This window comes from Daphnia pulex, chromosome 10 (assembly GCF_021134715.1).
Source record: "Daphnia pulex isolate KAP4 chromosome 10, ASM2113471v1".
NCBI lineage: Eukaryota > Metazoa > Arthropoda > Branchiopoda > Diplostraca > Daphniidae > Daphnia > Daphnia pulex.
This window is the reverse complement of record NC_060026.1, coordinates 11,667,908-11,690,028: the sequence shown is the minus strand read 5'-3', so window position 1 is coordinate 11,690,028 and position 22,121 is coordinate 11,667,908. Positions and strand designations below refer to the sequence as shown.

At 46.3% G+C, this 22,121-nt stretch overlaps 1 protein-coding gene across 4 annotated transcripts; it reads right to left on the bottom strand.

Moving 5' to 3' along the window:
• Window positions 1–21,618, bottom strand: LOC124206318 (trichohyalin-like). Of its 4 annotated transcripts, none has more exons than XM_046604061.1 (20): window positions 20,065–21,616; window positions 15,613–15,771; window positions 15,269–15,365; window positions 13,311–13,450; window positions 11,599–11,952; window positions 10,202–10,369; window positions 9,957–10,124; window positions 9,550–9,618; window positions 8,926–9,441; window positions 8,660–8,827; window positions 7,435–7,659; window positions 7,048–7,200; window positions 6,605–6,793; window positions 3,641–6,268; window positions 2,878–3,296; window positions 2,644–2,734; window positions 1,829–2,167; window positions 1,561–1,721; window positions 1,352–1,499; window positions 1–1,287 (listed from the first exon to the last, which is right to left on the bottom strand). In XM_046604061.1, the coding sequence occupies exons 1-20, from the start codon at window positions 20,845–20,847 to the stop codon at window positions 1,168–1,170; spliced, it is 7,095 nt and encodes a 2,364-aa protein (XP_046460017.1). In that variant the 5' UTR covers window positions 20,848–21,616; the 3' UTR covers window positions 1–1,167. The 4 variants fall into 4 exon arrangements, with proteins under 4 accessions (XP_046460017.1, XP_046460018.1, XP_046460019.1 ...); XM_046604062.1 differs by having other exon boundaries at window positions 8,926–9,432; XM_046604063.1 differs by lacking the exons at window positions 11,599–11,952; window positions 13,311–13,450 and adding an exon at window positions 14,757–14,812 and having other exon boundaries at window positions 20,065–21,615.
• Window positions 21,619–22,121: the final 503 nt, after the last annotated feature.

The following is a 22,121-nucleotide window of genomic DNA, read 5'->3' as shown; positions in this document are numbered from 1 at the left end:
TACAATTAGCGGAGAAGTGTATGTAACAACAACGATGAACAACCGGTGTTTATGACCGCACTTTCAGAGATTGTGGAGAGAAGACGGCCAACGTCAAGAAAAAGGGAAATCCAACCCAAAAATCAAAACATAAATATAGAATATTTTTTTCTGGAACGCGATGAGAGAAATTTTTGAAAAAAAACAAAACAATAGTATTGGATGAACTAAACAGTGTTAATTACGCGAAAAAAGGTAGGTCGAGTGAAATATTAAACCTGTCAGGTCGGGTCAGATGATGGCTGAACGTCAATACATCAAAAATGTTTGGGGGAGAATAAATAGAGAGAAAGAGGGCAGAGAAAGGCTTGGCAAATCATAAAGAATGTCGACATTCGCGCACTCAAACTACACACTCTCACACAGTCACACACACACACACAAGTTCAGAAATGTTGTAAATATTGATTCACTTCTTCATCTTGCCCTATCGGTCCGAGACTTGCCAGTGCCATTGTTTAATTTTAAGAATAAGTTTAAACAAACAAACGAGAAGAGAAGAGAGAGAGAAAGAGGGAGTGACGGACACGACGAATGCGCGGGCAGCGTAAGGAAGAATCAGAAACGATTAACAATTAAAACTTCAGTCAATATAATATTGTGCACTTTACATTATAGCCTATTAGCTATGACTAATCATTGTTATCGTGTTTTTTTTTTTTATTTATTTTTTGTTGTTGTTGTTGTTTGGGCGGGGCACAGACTCGTTGGAGGATTCATCATCTCGGAACACTGTATATGTATTTATAGTATAATGAACAATCCTCTGCGAAATCGGGACAAAGGTGTTGAAAGGATTTTTTTTTAAAGATGACGAATGGAGAACATGACGATAGAGTCTAATATATAGAAACAACTCGAAACATAAAAGTGGTTGAAAATTATTGGCCATCAAACGCTGAACAATTGGCAGTTGACTAATAATCATATTTAACTATACGTTTTTTTTTTTTGTCTTGTTGTCTCCAGAAATGAATCAAAGAAATTCGAATGCGAGATAATACCATTTTACAGAGATATGTTCTGTAGTATTCACTGAATTATTTGTCTCCATCGTTTGACAAGTATAGTTAGCGCACTGAACGACGATCGATTTCATCGACGGAACGCGTGTGTATATTGCTCCATTCATTTGCATACCGGATCATCACTGTCTTCCGTAGAGTCTCCTGCGTGGAAATCGTCACCGTCGATGCCGGCAAGATTCTCATCTTCGTATTCGAGTAACAATTTGACTCGTTTCTCGTTCTGCGTAAAATATAACTCGACTATAATCATTTAAACAAATATATTTCCTGATGCTGTGTATTACCTGTTGTTTCATCATTTGCATCAGTCGCTTCCGATCGGCTCTTAAATCGTCGGCGCGTTCCGCAGCCCTGGCTGTTTTGATGCCGGAGACTTCGAGCAAGCCGAGCTGTGCGTCTCGTTCACTGATGGCAGCCTCTAAAGCTTCTTGCCTGTCAGATTGACATTCAATTTGTTTAACAATTCGTTTTTATTTTTTGACAGATATATTACTTCATGTCGAAGAGTTCGTGGAGGTGGCCTCTCCTTTCTGACAGCAATTGACTCAACCGGGACTGGAGCTCCTGGAGTCGCAGCCGGTTCGGTCGACACTGACGGCATTTCAAACTCTTGGCGTTATGCATCGACTGCAATCGCTGCTCTAGCCGCCCCACCTGAACACGATGGATGGAAGAAATCAAGAATGTCATATACGCGGGTGAATGGGAAATGGCAATTAAGAAAAGTCAGGCATTCTTTGACAAAAAGAAGAAGAGAGAACCTTTTGGTCGAGGATCGTCCGCTGTTGAGTCTCAGCGTCGAGGGCCACTTCACGATCAGCTGTGATGCGAACACTCTCCCTGAGAGCTTCTTCCAGCTCTTCGATCCGGTCTTCTTTCTGATCCAGACTCCTCGTCCGCTGACCTTCCAGCAAAGCGGATTGGTCTCGTACGTCGCCCAGCTCTTTCGTCAGTCGATCGATGGCAAACTCTTTGATGCGGATCACTTCCTCCAGCTGTTGAATGACGTCTTCCAGCTCATCCTTCCTTTGAGACAGCCAATCCTCTCGCTTCTGCACCGTAGCATCCGACGAATTCCCTTGGTCGCTCTCTTCCGTCGTCTGGGCCGACGTCATTTCCAGGACACGAATCAAAATGATGAAAACTCAACAAAACGAAATTGGATTCCAACCGAGTAAACCATGCACGCAACGGGCAACCAAAGTGCAGGCAATAATGATAATGAGATTTGCACAAACGAAATTCGAGGATGGAAGGAAATGGTTGAAATAAAATTTTTTAATGAAAAAGAAATAATAATAAATAAATAGAAATGAAATTGAAATAAAAATAAAAATAATGATAAAAAAAAAAGATGTTGATGTCATGATTTTGTGGATTAGAAGAGGCTTTTTAGGAATCCGCCAGCGTTGGTTAAGGCTTGCACCCCCGGAACGGAGGCGCCGGGCTGAAACGTTTGTTTGTTATGTATACAGTTTAAGAGTTAGAAAGCAGCCATTCGTAGTATGTGATTTGTTGTTAATGATTAGTATTCACGATTAATACGCCAAGCTTTAGAATTATGCAAATTATAAACCTGTGATCGGTTCTGGCCTCGAGGATCTTGATTTGCGCTTCGCTCATCCGCGCTGGCTTGCGCACGCTTGGATCGTTCCACTCTTAACGCCCTGTGTGTAAGTCCACCATGTCGACAATATAACCACCGGCCAAGAAAGAAAGAACGAAAAAAGACGAGATTATATAATGAATGAGCTTTTGATTGAATGAAGAAAATCTCTAATCCTTTAATGCTGCAGAGAGAACTACGTACTCTTGTAATTCCATGATGGTCTTGTCTTTGGCGAACTGCTCTTCTTGCGTCATTTGCATCAACTGCAGGAGCCTTTCCGTCTCGCTCTGAGCCCGCTGGCTGTCCTCTTTCAGCTGCTTGATCTCTGAATCCTTTTCGGCGATCTGCTTGCCGGCAGGTCCTCCAGCTGCCGCTGCTGCCGGACTGTTTTTCTGTTGTTGTTTGAGCCTCTCGTCCAACTGGTCGAGTGCTTCTTTCCTCTTTTTGGCCTGACGTTCGGCTTCCTCCAACGCCCTCTGACGCTCCTCAATCTGCTTGGCTCGCTGGTCACTGGACCTCCGCAGCTCTTCCAATTGCTTCCGCTGCTCTTCAACCTGCCGCCTCAATTTGGTGGTTTCCTCGCTGTCACTACGAGCTGTCGTGGCTTCCTGCAGCTCCAACTAAAAACAAACACAAACAAAAAGGGGATTCATGACAAGAGATTCTCTCCACGTCCCTCTGCCGGGACAAACAAATGCGGAAGAAAACACACAAACGCGTGAACTGAAAGCAAATCACAAATCGACACAACTGAAAAGGAGAAACAAAACATAAGGAATAATGGCAACAAAATAGAAAACCAAATAGATCGGGGATTGAATCAACTGAAATTTCCACCAAATATACAAACAAACGAGATCGACTATAATAATCGTCACTCTAATCAAATCACTAAATATAACTCAAAAGAAAAAATGTTGAATAACAGATCCGGAGTGGGTCCTTTTGGTTCGCCTCTGTATACCTGTCGGTTGCTCAACTCGTTGACGAGCATTTCCAGCTGCGATTGAAGTCGCTCCCTTTCAACTACGGCGCTCTTCAGCTCTTGCTGGGTCTTGGCCACTTGAGCCGACGCCCTTTCGCGTTCGCCCGAAGCTTTTTGAGCTTCCTGCTGGGCGGACATCAGCTCTTTGCGCAGTTTCTGCACTTCGGCCGCAGCCGCCGCTCCCTGTTCGCCGGCAGCTTTTTGAAGGTGTTGCTGCTGCTGGGCCAGTTGCTGCTGCTGGGCCGCTAGTTGCTGCTGCTGCTGGCCGATCTGCTGCTGTAGCTGGGCCAGATGTTGCTGCTGCTGCTCCGACAGCTTCTTCTGCTGGACAAAACTCTCCTGCAGCTCCCTGCCGACCTGCTCAGCCCGTTCGGCTCTTTTTCTTTCCATCTCGACGGCCTGACCGGCTTGCGATGCGGCTCCTTCCAGTTGGCCGGCTCGCTCCTGCAGCTGCCGCTGAGCGTTTGCCAAATCGCGCTCAGCCTTTTCGGCTCGCTGTCGATCTCTGGCCATCTCCTGCTGGCTCTTGGCCAGCTCTTTTTCTTGCTGCTGGACGTGGCTCTGCAGCCGCTGGAACTCTTTCTCCTTGGCTTGCATCACGTCGCGCGATCCTTGCTCGACGTCGCGCAGGATCCGCTCCTGCTCCCTCTTGAGTCTCTCGTTCTCCTGTTTGGTCCTCTCTAATCCCTGATCCGATTGCTGGAGCTCGTGCTGGAACGTGACCAGCATCTCCTGCGACTTCTCCAGCTGGACGATCACCTGATCCCGCTCCGTCGAGACTTTCTTCAGCTCGGCTTCCATCTTGACCAGCTGCTTCTCCATCTTCTCCCACTGTTTGTCCTTTTGCGACATGTTGGACGACAGCTTCTCGCGCTCGGCGTTGAGCCGGCCTAGCTCGTTTTGCATGGAATCGATCATTTTCTGCAACTTGGTCACCTCCTCTTTGGCTCCCTGGCTGGACTCGAGGGATCGGTGGAGCCGGTGCAGCTCTTCGCGCAACCGCTCGTTCTCCGTCTTGGTCGTCTGGATCTCCCTGGCCAATTTCTCGCGCTCCTCCACCAATCGATCCAGCTCCTTCTTGGAAGCCTGGCTGTTCTCCTGGAACTTGCTCAAATGTTTCTCCAGCTCCAAGTTGAGCCGCTGCACTTGAACGCTGGATCGCTCCTTCTCCTGGCTCAGCCGCTCGCACTCCATCTGCAACTTTTGATTCCGTTCCGTCAGCTCTTCGCACTGCTTCTGCCCGGCTCCCATGGCTCGATCCTTGTGCGACTCGAGCTGAGCCACCTGGACTTTGAGTTTCTCCTTGTCTCGCTCCTCCTGCTCCAGCTTCTGCGTTATCCGCACCACTTCCGCCTGCGAGCGGTCGTACTTGTCTTTGACTTTCTCGATTTCGATGCGGAGTCGATCCATCTCCATCTGGCAGCGATCCTGGTCACTGCTGGTCTTGGTCATCAGAGCGATCCGTCGCTCCATGTCCTGGGTGACGCGGGCCAGCTCCTTGTCGCTCTTCTCGCAAGTCAACCGAAGCCTCTGCACTTCCTGCTGGCCGGCCTCGTACTTGTCGCGGTGGCGCTCCGATTCGGCCTGGGCCCGGCCCAGCTCCACCTGCAGCCGCTGGATTTCGTTCTGCGATCGGCTCAACTCGCCCTGGACACGGACCAGTTCGGCCGCGCTCTCGGCCGCCGCTTGATTCCGCGTCACCGACACCGTTTGCTTGACGTTCTCCGCCTGCCGTTCCAGCTCGACTTTGAGCCGGGCGTTCTCTTGGTCCGTCCTCTCTTTGTGCGATTGGAGTTTCTCCATGTCGGACTGGACGCGGGCCAGTCGATCCTTGTAGCGTTCGGCCTCGACGGCCAACTTGTCCTGCTCCTCCTTGGTCCGCTCCTGCAGATCCTGGTACTTGCCGATGCGGGCGGCGAACCGGTCCACTTCCTCCTTTTGCGTCTCGCACTCGGTCCGGTAGCGGTCGCATTCCGACTGGACGCGGCGCAGCTCCACCTGGAGCCGGTCGTATTTCTCCGAAATCATCTCCAATTCCACCTGCTTGCGGGCGAAATCCTCCTGCGTCTTCTCCAGCGTGGCGTAAGCCTTCGAGTGCTGGGCCGAGGTCCGCTCCAGCTCGAATTGAACCCTGGCCAGCTCGCTCTCCAGCTTCTCCTTCTCGCTGTAGGCTCGCCGGTACTCGCTCTGGCTCTTCTCCTGCCGCTCCCGCAGCATCTCCACGTCGACCGAGTGCTTCTCCAGCTCCTCCTTGAGCTTCTCCTCGTGCTCCTTGGACTTGGAGAGCTGGAGCAGGGCCCTGTCCAGGCTCTCCTTAACGTCTTGAAGCTCTTCGTGGGCTTTGCGGAAATCCTCGCGGGCCCTGGACGCCAGGAGCTGGGTCTTGTCGCTCTCGCTGCGCAGTCTCTCCTGCTCGGCCAGGGACGTGTCCAGTTTGCCCTGGAGCCGGTAGACTTCGCCCTGGCTCCTGTCCGACTTCTCCAGCAGCCGCTCCGTCTCCTTGACGGCGCTGTCTCGCTCCTCCATGGCCTTGCTGGCGTTGGCCTGGGCCTTGTCCAGCCGATCGCGCAACAGGCTCAATTCCGCTGACAAATCATCCCTCTCCGTCTAAGAAAATGATGGAGAGAGTGTGTGTGGAAACCAGAGTGGAGAGAGACAACACACACACAATAGGAAAAGAAATCAATGAAATGGATGATGGTAGTACACACACACACAATGGGTCGAGCTTTTGATCTCGGTGCAGTTCAAAAGGCTTGACTCGAGAGTATATAATGGATTTTCAAGTGGCTCAGTCGCTAATTGAATTACGGCGCTTAAGTGACACGGCAAATTGTGCCGGACGATCAATAAAAGCCTCAGATATTTAAAGGTTTATGAGGGAGTTGATTAATATGATACGAAAGTGGGGGGAAACAATACATATAAGTCTGAAATTCGAACCTGGACTTTGAGTAGATTCTGATTCACTTTGTCGAAACGCTCCCGGCTGGATTCCGTCTCACTGAGGAGGAGTTCACGATCCCGCGTCGCCTTGGCGACTTGCGATTGGACAAGTTCCAGTTTCTCTCTTAGCGACTCCGCTTCCTGGCCGACGACATCGCGCTCCTTTTGTAATCGCATCGTCAACGCCTGTTGTCAAGTCAGAGAGAGAGAGAAACCAAATAAAAATATAAGAAACGAGTGAGAAAGTCGGCGGGATCCAACAAACAAACGACAAAAAAATGGAGAAACTCGGAAAAAGTGACCGAGACATATTTTTTGTTCGTGCAATCGGTGATTGATTTCATCTAGCGGCTTCTTCTACTTTTTTATTTTTTGTTTTGGTATCGTGAATCGCCGGTCGTGATATCTCTGTTATGGGGCTGGAGGGGGTTGGTACTTGCCTGGTTTTTGTCGTGTTTCTCCCGAATTCGTTCCATTTCTTGTTGGATGTTTTCCTTCTCCTTTTGGACGCGGGACAACTGGCCCGCCGATTTGTCCAACTGGGCCTGCATGTTGTCGAAGTCGTAGACGTATTTCTCCTTCTCGCTCTGGAACTGGATCAATAAAGCGGATATCAAATAGCGGAACGTACAGAACCAAAGGAGAAAAGAAGAAATAAAAATAATAAAAGAAAGAAGGATTGAATGATGGCTTCCCGTTGAGTCAGCCAATAATCGATAACACGGAGCCAAAACGAGAGAAATAAATAGATGAAGAAAGAAGAAAAAAGAGATGAAAGACTTCTTAAGGAATGGAATGAGCGGCCAAGATTTTTTTTATTTTCTTACTTTGCGAGACTCGACCAGGGCCTTGTCCAGTCGCTCCTGCAGACGATCGACATCGTTCTGGGCCTTGTCGTACCCTTGCTGGGTCTTCTCCTGTTGCAGCTGCAATTTGCCCAGCGTACTCTGACAGCGTTCCAGCTCTTCGCGAACCTTCTCCACGTCGGAGATGGCCTTGTCGCGCTCGGCGTGCAGCCGCGAAACGCTGCCTTGACACCGCTCGTACTCCTCCTGTCGACAACAACAACAACAACAACAACATGTATATAAAAATAGGATTCAATTACCAAGCGAGACAACTTCCAATTTGGTTGCCCAAAACCCCTTTTATACCCCCCCCCCCAAGAGGCGACCAAACAACAAACAAGGTCCTGAAAATGACGAATTGATGAAAAGGAGGATGACTCTTTTTCTCATATCAAAGACCCTCACGTCTGCCCTTATTTTATCCCTTGGCAATATCAAAGCAAAATCGATTCTATATCGGTAGACCCTGGTCCTGTCCCAGACAGAAGGGCGCGGTTCTCACCACCGGGAGGAGGACGTCGGTGGTGGGGGGTTTAGCTGCTCCCCGACCGGAGAAAGAGAAGACAATAGAGTTAACCTTTAGCCGTCGTCACTTGCCACTAACAGAAAAGCAGTCGCAGCCGCCGCCATCAATCAAGCCGCCGGCCGGAATTGAATTGCGCCTTTAGCTTTTTCCATCTTCTTCTTCTTTTCTATTTTATTTTTCTTTTTTTTCGCTCTCCTTCCGTTCTCTCTTCCCGCTTCCATTAACCGCCACATAGTCCACGCTCCGTCGTGCACACAAGGCCCAATCATTTTCCTCCAAAAATCCCAGGCCCTTCCTTTTTTTATATTCCGCCGCCTTTTCTTCTTCAAAGTGCACGGAAGAAGGAAAACAAAAAAGGCGAGAAAAAAAAAGAGTGTGTAACTTTAAGGGCGGCGAATGCGTACTTCCGGAGCTGGCCAACACTCTAAGCATTGCCGAGAACCCATTTCGCCATATTCGACGTGTATATTATTATTACTACAGCCGTTTCTTTTATTTTTCAAAGTCTATTCGGTCCAGTTGGCTATTCAGCGGTGAATGGCACTGTTGGAATAGTAGTTGGAAAGCACATCAATGCGGATGGATGAAAATGAGCCCATTTATAGAAGATGTGGAGCGACTTGGACGTATACGTATAGCTTTAACTAATGTATACACATGGCTCTCAACATGACTGACCTGGAGGTTTTCTTTTTCCGACTGGGCGTTCTCCAATTTGGCTTTGAGGCGGTAGATTTCGCCCTGGGATTTCTCGACTTTCTCCTGCAATTGCTCCGCCTCCGCACGGCTCCTCTCCCACTCCGACTGGTTCATCCGCAATTCGGCCAGCGCTCGCCTCAATTCCGCCTGTACATAATATTAACGTGCATCCCATCAATGAAATTGGCTTTTCCTTAGCAATAAAGACGATCCCACCCGCCCCCGGAAGGGATTATGTTAAATACCTGAGTTTTGTCCAGTTTCTCTTGAATCCGCTCGGCTTCCTGCGTGACGTTTAATTGGGTCCGGCCGAAAGTGGAAGTGGAGCGGTCGAGATCGTGTCGCAGACGCTCGTTCTCCGACTTGAGCCGCTCGTTCTCCATTTCGTAGCGCGAAATGCGCTGCTTAGCCGATTCCCATTCGACCGAGCTCTTGCCGGCGTCGCCCTGGACCCGATCCAGCTCGGCTTTCGACTTGCCCAGCTCCGACTGGGAGCTCTCCAACTTGGCCTCCAGCTTGTCCTTCTCGGCCAGGGCTCGATCCAGTCTCACCCCGAGTTTCTCCACTTCGCTCTCCAGAGTGTGCAGCTTCATCTTGTACTCGGCGATTTCCCGCTCGTGCAGATCCCTCTCTTCGTGCTTCTCCTGCTCGGCCCGGTCCCTCTGCTCACGCAATTGGCTGATCTGCTTCTCCTTGTCGCCGATGGCCTCCTCCAGGGACGAAACGGCACCCTCCGACGAACAGTGGTGCGCCTGCATTGCCTTGACAGAGGGTCAATCGAATAGAAGGCGCGGCCAAAGTGAATTATTGAAGATCGGACGTGAGCAGACGTAAGACGGACAACTTTTGTCGACAACACCGACACTCACCGTCATTCGAGCCCGGGCCATGTCCACTTGGTTGTCCTTCTCCTTCAGCAGGTCCTCGAGATTCTCGATCTAGAATTTGTCAGACAACGGACAAGCATACACAAAAGTGTTCACGGCACCGACCACCGCGTTGATGAGCATATGAACAACAACAACAACAACAACCGAAACAATTCTCATTTTGATAAATTATATCCGCACGATCCGACAATGGCTTGCGTCACACTGATTGAAAGCGATTGAACGACCGTTGGGGATTGACAAAATTATTTGACAAATTGACATAAATTGACAACAAGTTTCAATTGATAAAACAATGTTTCATGGCGGTGATGTATCAATAATACAAATTGGGTTTCACTGTCACTCTAGCATTAATAAATTAAAAATAAAGTGGGTCATTTTACCTTGCGCTGCAAGACGTTGATCTTGCGGTCGCGGATGTCCAAATGATCGCGCATCTCGTTGACCTCGGCCGTGAATCGGTTCCGCTCCTGGGTGGCCTGTAAAGCGATCTGAGTCTTTTTCTCGATGATCCGGTTCTTCTCCTCATGCCGCTGCCTCAATTCCTCCACCTTCCGCCGATTAAAAAAGATTATTCCAGCTAATAGGCTCCATCATTTAAATTAAAAGCAGATTAAATGCATATTACATCCGTTTGGAGCATGTTGTAGTGCTCTTCCTTGGCGCAGAGGCTCTCCTTCAGCACGGCTATGTGACGCTGGTAGTCCTGATGTTGCTCCTCCAGCGTCTTCATCTTGGCCCCCATTGCCAGCAGTTCTTGGTCCCGCTTTCCGATTTCCATCCGGAGCTCTTCGATCTGCACGCGCCGGCCATATAGTTCGTAAGGGGGTTACGGGTCGAGGTATTTTGTTGTTTTATAAGACATGGGTTCGGGTTTTGTTTTATCGATAAGTAATTGGGAAAAATAAAATCGTATCAAAACAGATTGTTATCAAAAGAAAAAGAAAAATCAAATTCGTTCGATCGTAAACATTTCGAATTGGATTTTAGCGCGGAACTGCGGATAAATCGATGTATTGAATATTGGAGCCTTGGAGGCGCTGAATAATTTTAAGAATAGAGAAGTTCGGCAAAGTATTGTGTTAAATCCAATCGATCGAAATGTTTTCAAAAGAAACTTGACGAGGTAAAAAAAAAGAAAAAGAACGATACGAATAAAAGCCAAAAAATAAAAAATAAAATAGGTAAACCTCGGTCAAGACTTTGCCTTCCCTACCAACTTGCTAGTTATACGTATAAAAGAATGTGTCAATATTATTAGAAGCGAAGCAAACACATCCATTATGATGATGATGGCAAAAATAAAATATATATCGAGAGGATATACGTTCAGTTCAAGTGTTGCTTTCCATCCAATAATAATAAGCTTGGCGCGCGAGTTTCGAATATGGCTTCGCCATTGATTCGCTCTTTTATAAATATAAGCCTATATAAACGTGCTGTTGCCACCGAGGCCAATATGTAGTATAGAAAAGTATATATATATATCTATAGGAAACCTGGTAGATATATACATAATACAAAAAAAAAACTAACAGTATACAGGACATATTTGTCGATTCCAACACGCAATCAAAGGTCGAGATATATATAGATATATATAACAAACCAATCAAGATGAACAAGGCGAACGCAAGGATATACATAATGTATATATCGTGGTGTGATCTAAAGTGCGGAAAATCTAATTATGCTGGGAATACAAGGAGAAGGAGAAGGGGGAGAACGAATCGATGATCAATTTACTCTCGCGGGTCACTTGCTGTGCATCGTTCTATTTTTGGAGAGTCAAAAAGTTCGGTTGGTATAGGAGAAAGGGTAAGGGGGGAGCAGCTTACTTACCTTCGTCCGTGAGAGAGTCAATTGTGTGTCCGGTCTATATAACTGGTGGAGAAACCCTTAGGCGGGCCATACGTAATTGGGGTTCTAGTGGGCTAACTACTTCGACTACACTACCGTACTACTACTACTACTACCGAGAAAGAGTCCAAGTGGTTTCCATTTAGACACACGCCAACAACTTACCGCGTCTTTGTGCTGAGCTGTTTGACCGTTGTTGACGGGACTGTGACGGTAGAGCTGGGCGGCCGCCGCCACCGCCGCCGCCGCCGCCTGTTGAGACGGAGTGGCCGTCCTCGGTGGGACGGGAGTGGTCGGATTGGATTGTTCGATTGAGCGCACCCAGTGGTCTCTCTGCTGCTGCATCAGCTGCTGCTGCTGGAGCAGCTCCTTCTCCAACAGGCTGATGTCCCTCTCCATCACGGCGATCCGGCTCTCCTTCGTCTCCAGCAGAGCCGCCCAAGTCTCCGTCACGTGATCGCCTCGATGGGCCGGGTCTTGGATAAGACTCTTGAGCTTGTCTTGCCACAGCACCGATTCCTTTTTTTGGTTGGGGGCCGATTGTTCGTTCGTATACGTGGGAGTGTGCATGTGTGGGTTTTGACAGTTTTCGTAAAGATTCAATTTGTTCCGTTTTGGTTCCGTTCGAGTTTAACAAAGTCTCGCCGAATTGAACGTGTTTTTTTCTCTGTTTGTTTGTTTGTTCGTTTCCGCAATCGGGAGCGTGACAAGACGCATCAATCTTGACTTCTGATCTCATTTCTTTTTATTTCCTTATATTCCCGGCCAAGAGATCAACAAACAAGAGCCAGCCATTTTGTAAGTTTAACGTCAAATGTAATCGCCCGAAAATTAGAAATCGATTTTTCGTTCAAAAAGAATCTAAAAGAAGAGCTACTTTTTTGTGAAACTATTTGAGTTCATTTGATATTGAAAAAATACCGATCAAGGACGGCGGAAGACGGAGGATGGTAAAAGAAAAAATTATGAAAAGTATTTTAAAGAATATCTCTTTCATCTTTTTGGGACGTGCCAGCAGCAGTCGACTTGAAAGATATGTACTTATTTCGTCCAGTAAAAAAGGCCAAATTTTGTGTGACGAATAAAGTAAGTTTTACGAAGATGAATAGTGACGCTTTTGGAATTTGTTATCTCGTTCGAATATTTAATATTATAAGCTCGTCTGGACAATTTTTGTTGCCGTCGCTCGGATGTGGGAGACGGAAGAAAAAGTTCAAACGATGTCTCTCTTCCTTTTTTTGACTGGTAGTGAAAGAGGAAATGAAAATACTTACAAAATGGCTCCGCCTTGGCATATTCGTTTGAATTCTTTTTTAAATAAATAAAGAATTTTTTTTTTCAATAAAAAAGGGGGGGATAATGATCTGATGGTGATGTGTGTAAACATTTCAATTCGTGGTGGGTTGAGATACAAGAAAAAAAATGTGCTCCGGTCTTGCACGGTGCAAGAATGCTTGTTACATCAAAATGTTTGTTGACTCTTGGCGGTTGGAACGAAAAAGAAAATAATAACAGAAGGAACCGGCCAAACTGAATGTCGCATGTCACATCTCATGCCAAAATAAAAAAGTCATCATCGACATTTTAAATTTCTTTTTTTTTTGGCGGGACTTTTGAAATTTTTTTTTTAAACCCCAAGCAAGTGAAAAAATTATATAATTAACAACATTCCATTCGTTTCGGGTATGGATGATACTTGATTAACTGAAATCATTTGCAATGTGGAGATAATTGAAAAAAAAATTTGACATTCTTTTTTTGGACGGCCTGGCGCTTTTTGGTTTCGATGCTGTTTTGTTTCGTTCCCGACTGAGTTAGAAAAACCAGAAAAAAAGAGAAGAAAGAAACAAAACAAAAAGAGAGACATGACAGCTTACCTTCCTGGCCCTATCCAGCTCCTGATCGCGGATGTTGACCATGGACTGCAGGTAGCGCGTCTGCGTCTGGCTCTCGTTCAGACGGCTCCTGAGTCTTTCGAACTCGGCCACATCGGGGGAAGCAACAAGCAGGCTACTACCTATTGAAGGGGAAAGAGTGGGGTGGTGGATGGACAGTAGCAGCGAAGAGAGACGAAGAAAAAAGAAAAGCGGACGGAATCGAAATGAGATGTCAAACCGAAATTTTGAAAACCAAAAAGAGAAATAAAGGAAGGAGGTAAACGAGCGGAGATGGAACCCGATCGACCGTGCAGACCGGATCGTTCCGACCAAGAAAAGAATAAAAAGTGACGATGCAGGTTGCAGGCCAATAAAAAAATTCAACGCAGGAAAGAAAAAATTCAACCGAATGAAATCAAAATCAGGAATTGATTTTTTTTTTGTTAAATGAATAAATAAATCAGATTTGACAGACGTAAGGAAAATCATTGAAAGGAAAAAAGAAAGAAAGAAAGAAAGAAAAGAAAAAAAGACAAATCATTACCCACTATTTCAGTTCTCTTTCTTTTGTAGTAGTACACAAACTGTTGTAGGATCGATCACTAAATCATGTTAACTAGATAGTCTTACCTATATTTCTTTTAAACAAACTATAAGGACTTGAAATACCGCACATTGATTGTCTCGTTTCATCTCAAATAACTGGACAAGAAGACTAGATTTCTCTCTCTCTTTTTTCCCATCTCGTTTCTGTGTCCGTCTCTGAGAATTTATAGTTCATATCAGGGCCGTCTTATATGTGGCTGTATAACTATAAACTACGAAATGGTGTATACATGTACGTACTGTCGTTAGACGTAATGTAGTAGTGTGTTTTCGCTCCTACAGCAGTTTACGTAAGACGAAACCAGGGGGTAATGATGGACTCTACATATAAACTATAGGCCAGCACATAAATATAGCCTTTTGGTTTTTCGCCATATAGTGGTAAAAAAAAGTAGGGCTATATCGAGCAGTATAGCACCTAGAGGAATTCGGGCATGCGGAGTTACACGGAGTTTGCGTGTGAAATCGCTAAACAGTTTTGCACCTTATCAAACATATCTAACACCATTTGTTTCCTTATATCAATTGAACTCTTTGCGGGGTGGATTTGCATGGCTCTCTAACGGGTCGAGAAGGCAAAAGTCGTTCGACATCCACGGAAAAAATAAATTAAAATCGATCAAACGAAACACACACCACAAAATTTGACCGAGGAAAAACGAAATGAAGAAAACAAAAAAACCGGAGAATCGTCTTCTTATTTTTGGTTTGAGAAAAATAAAAAGACGAGATATGAAAAACGGAAGAGAATGTAAAAGGCTCTTTTGGGTTGAGCATGGGTACGCGCTATTGAAGTAGAATTGGGTATAATATTTAGATTTTGTGTGTATAGGGGTTGACCTGTTTTTGTGCCAGCGCCTGCATTTGATGCATCATTAATCTCTCCTCTTCTTTTCCTGATATTTTTTTAGAGCGGGTCAATCATTGGCGGTAGTGCAAGAATCCGAACACGACAAAATGAAATGAAAAATAAAAAAATTCATGGAAAAAAATTTCTTTTTGTAAAAATCAAAACAAACGCACAGAGATGTAATACACATCTGAACTCTTTACGTATAACATCATTTGGTTTCTCTCGTCTCATCCATCAAATTTTTAAATCAATAATTTTAAAAATTACAATTAAATTCTTAAAATATAATTGATATCGAATTAATGGGCCCCCCGAGAGAAATCCTGTATGGTAACAGAGCGCCGAAAGAGGAGAGAGAGAGACCAAATTATTTTTGTTTATGTTATTCAATCCCCCTCAAAAAAAAAAAATAATAATTAAAAAGGAATTTAAAAAAAAAAAGATCGAGACCCCCAGAAAATAATAATAAACGAAAATAACCAAGTGCAAGTGAACTCACCCATGCCCTTGTTCTGGAGCATTTCCAGGAGTTTCTTGATGCTTTCATCGCGCGATTGGAGTGTCTGTTTCTGCGTTTCGATCCTCAATTCCAGTTCCTGTGTTGTTGTTAAGGTGGTGGTACACACATAACACACACACACACAGAAAGAAAAAAATAAATTTAGAAATAACAGACACATGAAAGAAATGAATGGATGGCGAGCGCTGCTGCCGAGATTGCCAACATAAAAAAATAAGGCGCTCGCCATTATTTGCTCCCCCTTTTCTGCCATCATCTATATCCTTCTCGTGTCAGATTATAATAACTGGGCATATCATATAATATATAGTTATAGTACATACTTTGACCGTCTCCCGGAGAATGGCCACTTCCCTGGACAGGTGATCATTCTCGGCGTACATGGTTTCCACCTGCTGCCGGACCTCGTGACTGGGATGGTGATTCTGCATGCTCCGGATGCGCAATTCCTCTTCCAGCTGACGTACCAGCATGGCTTGTTTCTACAAGATATTCGAAATATAAAATAATAAAATAATAAAAAACAGGAAATCAAATGATCATCATCAGTCATATGAGAAAATAGGAGGCATGTGTAGTACGACTATGCGGATCATTCCACATATCACCCATCCGCGCCCGTCTCTCTACACACGAACGAAATGTTTCATCGGAGCAAATAAGAAATAGGAGCTGGAAGCACAAGCTTCTGATATGTGTGTGTGTACGATGGGTGGGGCGACAGGGAGACGAAGACAATGGAAAGGTGATCGATCAAAACGCGAGGGTCCCATACAAGACTGCAGCCATCAGCACCTCTCCCCGCCTTTTTGAAAGAGGGGGCGGCCATCTTGGATGAGGTTCGGCCGCGAGTGCTGAGACGGCGATGAGCTGCTCCTATACTTTTTCCCCTACAACGACGACGACGACGACTCTGTTTTCTTCTTCTTCTGGCTCGCAGTGAGAGAGAGAGAGAGAGAAGCGGCAAACATTGTTTATTGATCCAGCTGCGGCACCGTGTTGTGTGTGCGCAAACACAAGAGAGAGAGAGAAGGGCATCCGCCGCTCGATTCCGCCACCATGTATACAGTCGTCGTCGTCGTAGACTCTCAGCTTTTTTTTTCATATTACTTTACGATCCTGGTGCTGTAGAGAGGCTCCTCGTTTTCAGTTCTGTCTCTCTCTCATATACCAAATCGAATGACATTGGCGGAGTAGCAGCCGCCGACCCTCTCCGAAGAAAAAACCTCGGGCGCTTTTTCGATTTCATTCCGGGCGGAACGTGATGGGAAGGCCTAAAGGCTTTCGGGCGAAAAACGAACGGGGGGGAATCTCCGACACAATATCAAATGTTTCGTCTCTTTTGTGTCTGAGCTAGAGGAAGAAAGAAGCGGAATCACATCGGCAAAAGGGATGTCGTTGTTATTAAGCGATCCGGCGCGCGGACTTTAGCGATCAAAGCGCGTCGACCCCCGTATCTCATCGATCCGGTCGTTGTTGTAGACATTCGCTTCCGACTATAAGAGCATCGAGCTGCTGCTGCTGCTGCTCAAATGTCAACGGGTGAACAAGTTTCCAGACTGTCCGCAGCACAACTTTCATCTAGCTCTGCCTTAAACATTGAGGATGTTAAAAGGGACAACATATCCAGGGCGGACAAAAGATCTGGTTCCTATAAATATTGGTTCTTAGCTATACATGAGCCTTCTGATGCAGGGGAATATCTAGTGAGAGAGCTACAGATGGTGTGTGTACATGTATATGCGAAAAGGGGCCGTTTGCCGGAAATGGGAAAACTCAATAGAGTTAGTCGTCTGTCTAACAGAGAGAGTCTTCCATATATACGACAAGAAGTAATATCACAAACACAATTGAATTTCTCCTTTTTTCTTTTCTTTCTTTCCCCCCCGGGGCTGCGTTTATAATTAATGCGCTGGTATATACGACATCTGCGCATTTTGCGCGGTACCAAACAAAAAAAGCCATTCATTTATTGATAGACTCTCGCAAGATGGAAAAGTTCGTCTGTATATACCTGCTATACCTAAAATGATTTGCCTGTCGTGGGGAAAAATAACATTGAAATCGCATTTTCGGTGATTGAATTTCCATCCGGCAACAAATGAGAATGAAATCAACCGGAGAGAAAAAGAAAAATGAATCACCGGGGAGAACGCGGAAGGCATTGAAAAATATTTTAAAACTTTCCCTCAAAAATAAAAAAGAAATAAAAATAAAAGAAGAAGAATGTTTTTCTCTAGAGGGTTCGGTTAAACCCTACTTGACTTTTGGTCGACTCGTCAGTATGTGTGTACACATTTTTTTCATTTTTATTTTTTATTTTTGTGGGTCCCGCTATATACGCGCGCGTGTGTGTCTATCTACTTGTTATTTCCTGCTCTAGTCGGCGCTTTTCCCCCGTTTCTCTCTCTCTCTTTCGTGGAAGATTTAGACCACATAAGTCTAGATGGAAAATCACGTGATCATCGGCAATGCGGCAGCTACTCCGGATAGTTTTTCTGGCTTGGTCGGCAGCACGAAACCAACGTCACGGAGCTCGCTCTGTAGTACAGGAGAATAGAACCCAACAGACAAACTAATGAGCTCTCCACATGTGTGTGTGTGCAACTGTCGAGTCTCTCCGAGCTGTGTGTAGACTTTCTCAATCGGGCAGATAGAGGCTAGCAAATCCTTACAAAAGAGAAGCTCAGCTCACACATACACACATAGGAGTTGGGACGGTGGAATATACAGGGCGTGGACTCGGTCCTACAATATATAAGCCCGCCAGGGATTCAAAATGGGAAAAAAGAAAAAGAAAAAAGAAAAAAAGAAGAAGCCAGTTCAGTCTTGCGGCTCCCTTGTTAGACACATTGCCAAGATATAATATCCATTCATCTCTTATCCAATGTCCTTATCTCTCTCTCTAGTTTCCCCCTTTTTTTCCATTCTTTTTTGGGGGGAAATTTCAAATCAGATCCTTGGAATTCACCAAATTGGTCTGCGAACATTCCCCCCGCTCCTTTTTATTGCGATCTCCATGGCGATTAGGTCATTTGGTTGGAAAAAGGAGAAGAATCCCGAATTCACGACATAAAATGTTCGTCTGTCGTGTATGTGTTTTCTTTTGTTTTGGCGTACAAACAGAAAGACAATCTACTTTTGTATTTTGGTCCTGTTTGTTCCCTCAAGATTTTGCGCGTGATGTGTGCGATGTGGCAGAGCCGCGAACGTGTTGTCCCGACTGATTGGGACAGAGGAGAAGCCCTCCCCCCCCCCTCATAGCCACACTGCCACAGTCATAAGGAAAACCGGAATAGATCCTGACTCACTCACTTTTCGTTCACCGTTTGAGCGAGAAATCGATTAACTTCTTGATTGACTTTTTTGGGAAGTATACGCTATCAATTACAGAGTTTGAATCCCGAGCGGATTGTCCAGGATATGATCAACCAGACGATAACTAGAAAGTTCGATGGAATGTACACGTATTACAACTATAGACGTAAAAGAGAGAAATCAATGAAATGTTTTCAAAGTTTCTCCCCCAACTCGGCCCAAGTTTGTCGTGCAGCGTGAACGAACGAGCGAGGAATAAGGAATAAGGTCGGACAACAACCACCGGAAGGAAAAAAACCTACCAGCGCCTACCAGCCAAAGAAAAGAAACGCCGTGTTTGGTATATCGATCAGTCCGGGAGTCTCCCGCTGTACACGTCTAACCCAGTGCTGCCATCTGCGTCCCACTCTTTCTCTCTACATTCCCGGCGTATACATAACTTGCTGACTGTATACATATCCCCCCGACTAAAAAAGAACCCGCAAAGTCTATTCTTTATAGCCCGTCTTCTCATTCCGGAACTATTCCGTAGATACACTGAATCAACGAGGAAATCGAGGGCTAAAAAAGCGAATAAAAGTCGCTACTTTGGTGCGGCGGGGTAAATTCTCAAGTTGGTCGTTCACAATCTTCTTCTTCTTCTTTCCCCCTCTCTCTACTTAAGCTATTGTTATTCTCCCAATTCTCCAGTGAGCTATAATAATATCATCTTTTTTGGGCACGCCGGCACGCAACAGACCCCAACGACCTTCGGTGTCCCGACCGATCGGAATAATTCATTCCAATTTGATGGTAATTGGTTGGTACATTTTGTGTGCGTATTAGATTAAAACAACCTATCTTTAGCCGTTGGTGAGAATGATGTGCGACCGCAAAAGTTACGCTAATAATAAACCCCCAAAGAAAAGCAGGAAGGAAGGAAGGAAGGAAGTTGCGCGGAATTTTTTTTCACGCTCCCATCACACTTCTCCTATTCTTTTCAACGTGAATGTGTCATAATGGAGCTGCGAATTGGACTTGACAGTTCGTACTAGACTCTTTTTCTTCTTCTCACCGGACCCAGAGTAGTAGGACCGGCCCTTTTGTTAGTTCACCCACCCACCCCACACATCACCCTCCCAACTTCTCTCCCGAGCAGTCCCGAGCTTCTCACGCATTTCGGCTGTCTGCTGCTGCTGTCTATCTGGTGCGCTGCGCACCGGATCAATACTATTACGTACTACACCACGGGGTCTCTCTCTCTCTCTCTCCTATCCTATTCTATGTGCATTGAAACGGGACCGGCTCCCGCTGACAATCCCAATAAACGGGCAGCAGAGCCCCTATACAGGATATGTCTATGGGGATGTGCGACAGCACAATACTACTCTCTTATATTTCGCTGCTGGGTTATTGGGAGTAGGGCCCTAGGAGCTGCTACATAATAAGGTGAAAAAAGGATCGACAGAAAAACTGACCTGATTTTCGGCGTTTAACAACTTGAGCTGGTCGTTGATGAGCGAATATTTGGCCGACTCTTCTTTGCGCAGGGCCCGCTCCTTCTTGAGCTCAGGTGACCAGAAGGTCTTGATGCTGTGCATACTGGAGCCCAGTTTTTGATTGGTCATCTCCAGCTCCCGTTTGAGCGTGCCCAGCTCACGCGACAAGTCCGCGTTCTGCCCTTGCATTTCCATCAGGTAGGATTCGCGGTTGGTCAGGCCGCCACCGCTTCCGGCGTTGCCCATCATGTTGCTGTTGCCACCTTTCATGCCCATGTCGACGGCCGGCGATTGACGAGCCGATCTCGGCAGCGGCAAACCGGATCCGCCCATTCCACCGCCCGGTCCGACCATATCTCTTCCGCCGCCTCCGCCGTAGAGCATCTCTTCGTCCATCATGGCGTTGCGATCCATGGAGCGATCTCTCCGGCTGCCTCCGCCGCCTCCTCCGCCGCCCATTCCGTCCATTCCGCGCTCCAGGGAGCGATCCCTCATATCGCCTCCGCCACCTCGGCCGTCCCGTCCGTCTCTCGTCTCCCGGATGGGCATGAATTCACGTTCGCGGTCGTGACCGTCGCGATCCAGCGAGTGGTACGATCGATTGGCGTTGGTCGATGACGTACGGGTGGCTGAGCGGGAGCGGTGATGCTGGCTGGCCGATCCCGGCACTAGACCGCCACCTCCGCCGCCACTTCCGCCACCTCCGCCGCCGCCCATCATCCCCGGCGACGAGCCCGTCCCTCGCCGATCCATAGGATCCATGATTGTGATGTGCCTCCTTGCTTCCGCTTCTCTTCACACACACACACAGATGATGATTAGAGCCCCCGTGTGTGTGTGTGTAGGACCTTTAAAACCGACGTTGTCAGCTCGGGATCGACTCCTTTAATGTCAAAAACTTTTCTTTTTTCTTTTCTTTTTTCAACAAAATTTCTCAAGTTCTTTTTTTCTTTTTAACTAGTGGAAGAGGAAGGGGGAGATCTCGTTAGGCGGCCATCATGGAATACAAATGGATCTCCCAACAATGGTTAGTTTTCCAGGGGAGCACAAAAAAATGGGCTGCCAGTTTTTCGCTTTAAGAAACTAGCAGAAGCTTTTTTCTATTTAAATTTTTTGACTGTGGCCCCCCCTCACTCACACACATTAACGCACTCACACACACACACACACACACTGGGTGGGGGAGTAGAGAGGCAATTTTTATTTTCTCTTGTGACTTTTTTTTTCACAGACACTCACACATTCCTGAGAGCAGCTCTCGTTCCAGGCTGTACGAATAGACACACACACACATGTACACACACACACTACACACTGGTCATTTCTCTGTGTTCAGAAATTGAATCGTTTGAATTTCGTTCGATGGATGTTTGTTTCAAAGTTTGGTCTGGCGGCGGTTTTTGTGTCGTGTAGGAAACCAACGGGCCGCCCAAAACCGTCGAGCTGAGGGGCGATCGCGTGGCTCGCACTCGTTGCGATCGTCGTCGCCGTCGTCTCAGCCGCTTCTGACGTCCTCCGCCATCGACCCAGAGAGGATCATACCCTCCCCCCACACACACTCAGCCCCCTAGTACATTTTTTCCGATTACCTCCTCCCCCTGGACAGGAATACGCCGACGCGGGATCGGTCCCGGCCGGCCCCAATTGCACAAAATATCACAACAGCGCCATCTATTGGTGAAATCGATCAACAGGAAAATTGATCGAATTTTTCCCAAATGTCTCACTAAACCAAAACCCAAAGAAAAAGAATTTTAAAAAGAAAATAAACGATAAAAAAAGGCAACAATCTAACCAGCTCACACACGGAGAGTTAATCCGTCTGCCACCCAAGATGGGCATTGGACGGTATATAGCCTTAAAGTAGTAGTATGGATTTCTCTCGCGCTAGACTATGTATATAGAGTAGCTAGATTATATAGGGCTCCATCCTACTATACTATATATATATACCCAACGGCGGTACAAAATTGCAACTCCGGCGACTATATAGGAACTTGTATAATCGGATCAGGAATTTTTTCTTCATTCCCTTT

What these genes read in the sequence shown, in the direction of transcription:
- LOC124206318 (XM_046604061.1), bottom strand. Translation starts at nt 20,847, where the DNA reads ATGGATCCTATGGATCGGCGAGGGACGGGCTCGTCGCCGGGGATGATG. An exon ending in TCAACGTCTTGCAGCGCAAG is followed by an intron (nt 9,619 to 9,956) that starts GTAAAATGACCC and finishes GACAAATTCTAG; the next exon opens with ATCGAGAATCTCGAGGACCT. An exon ending in GAGGCCAGAACCGATCACAG is followed by an intron (nt 2,168 to 2,643) that starts GTTTATAATTTG and finishes ACGTCGGCCCAG; the next exon opens with ACGACGGAAGAGAGCGACCA.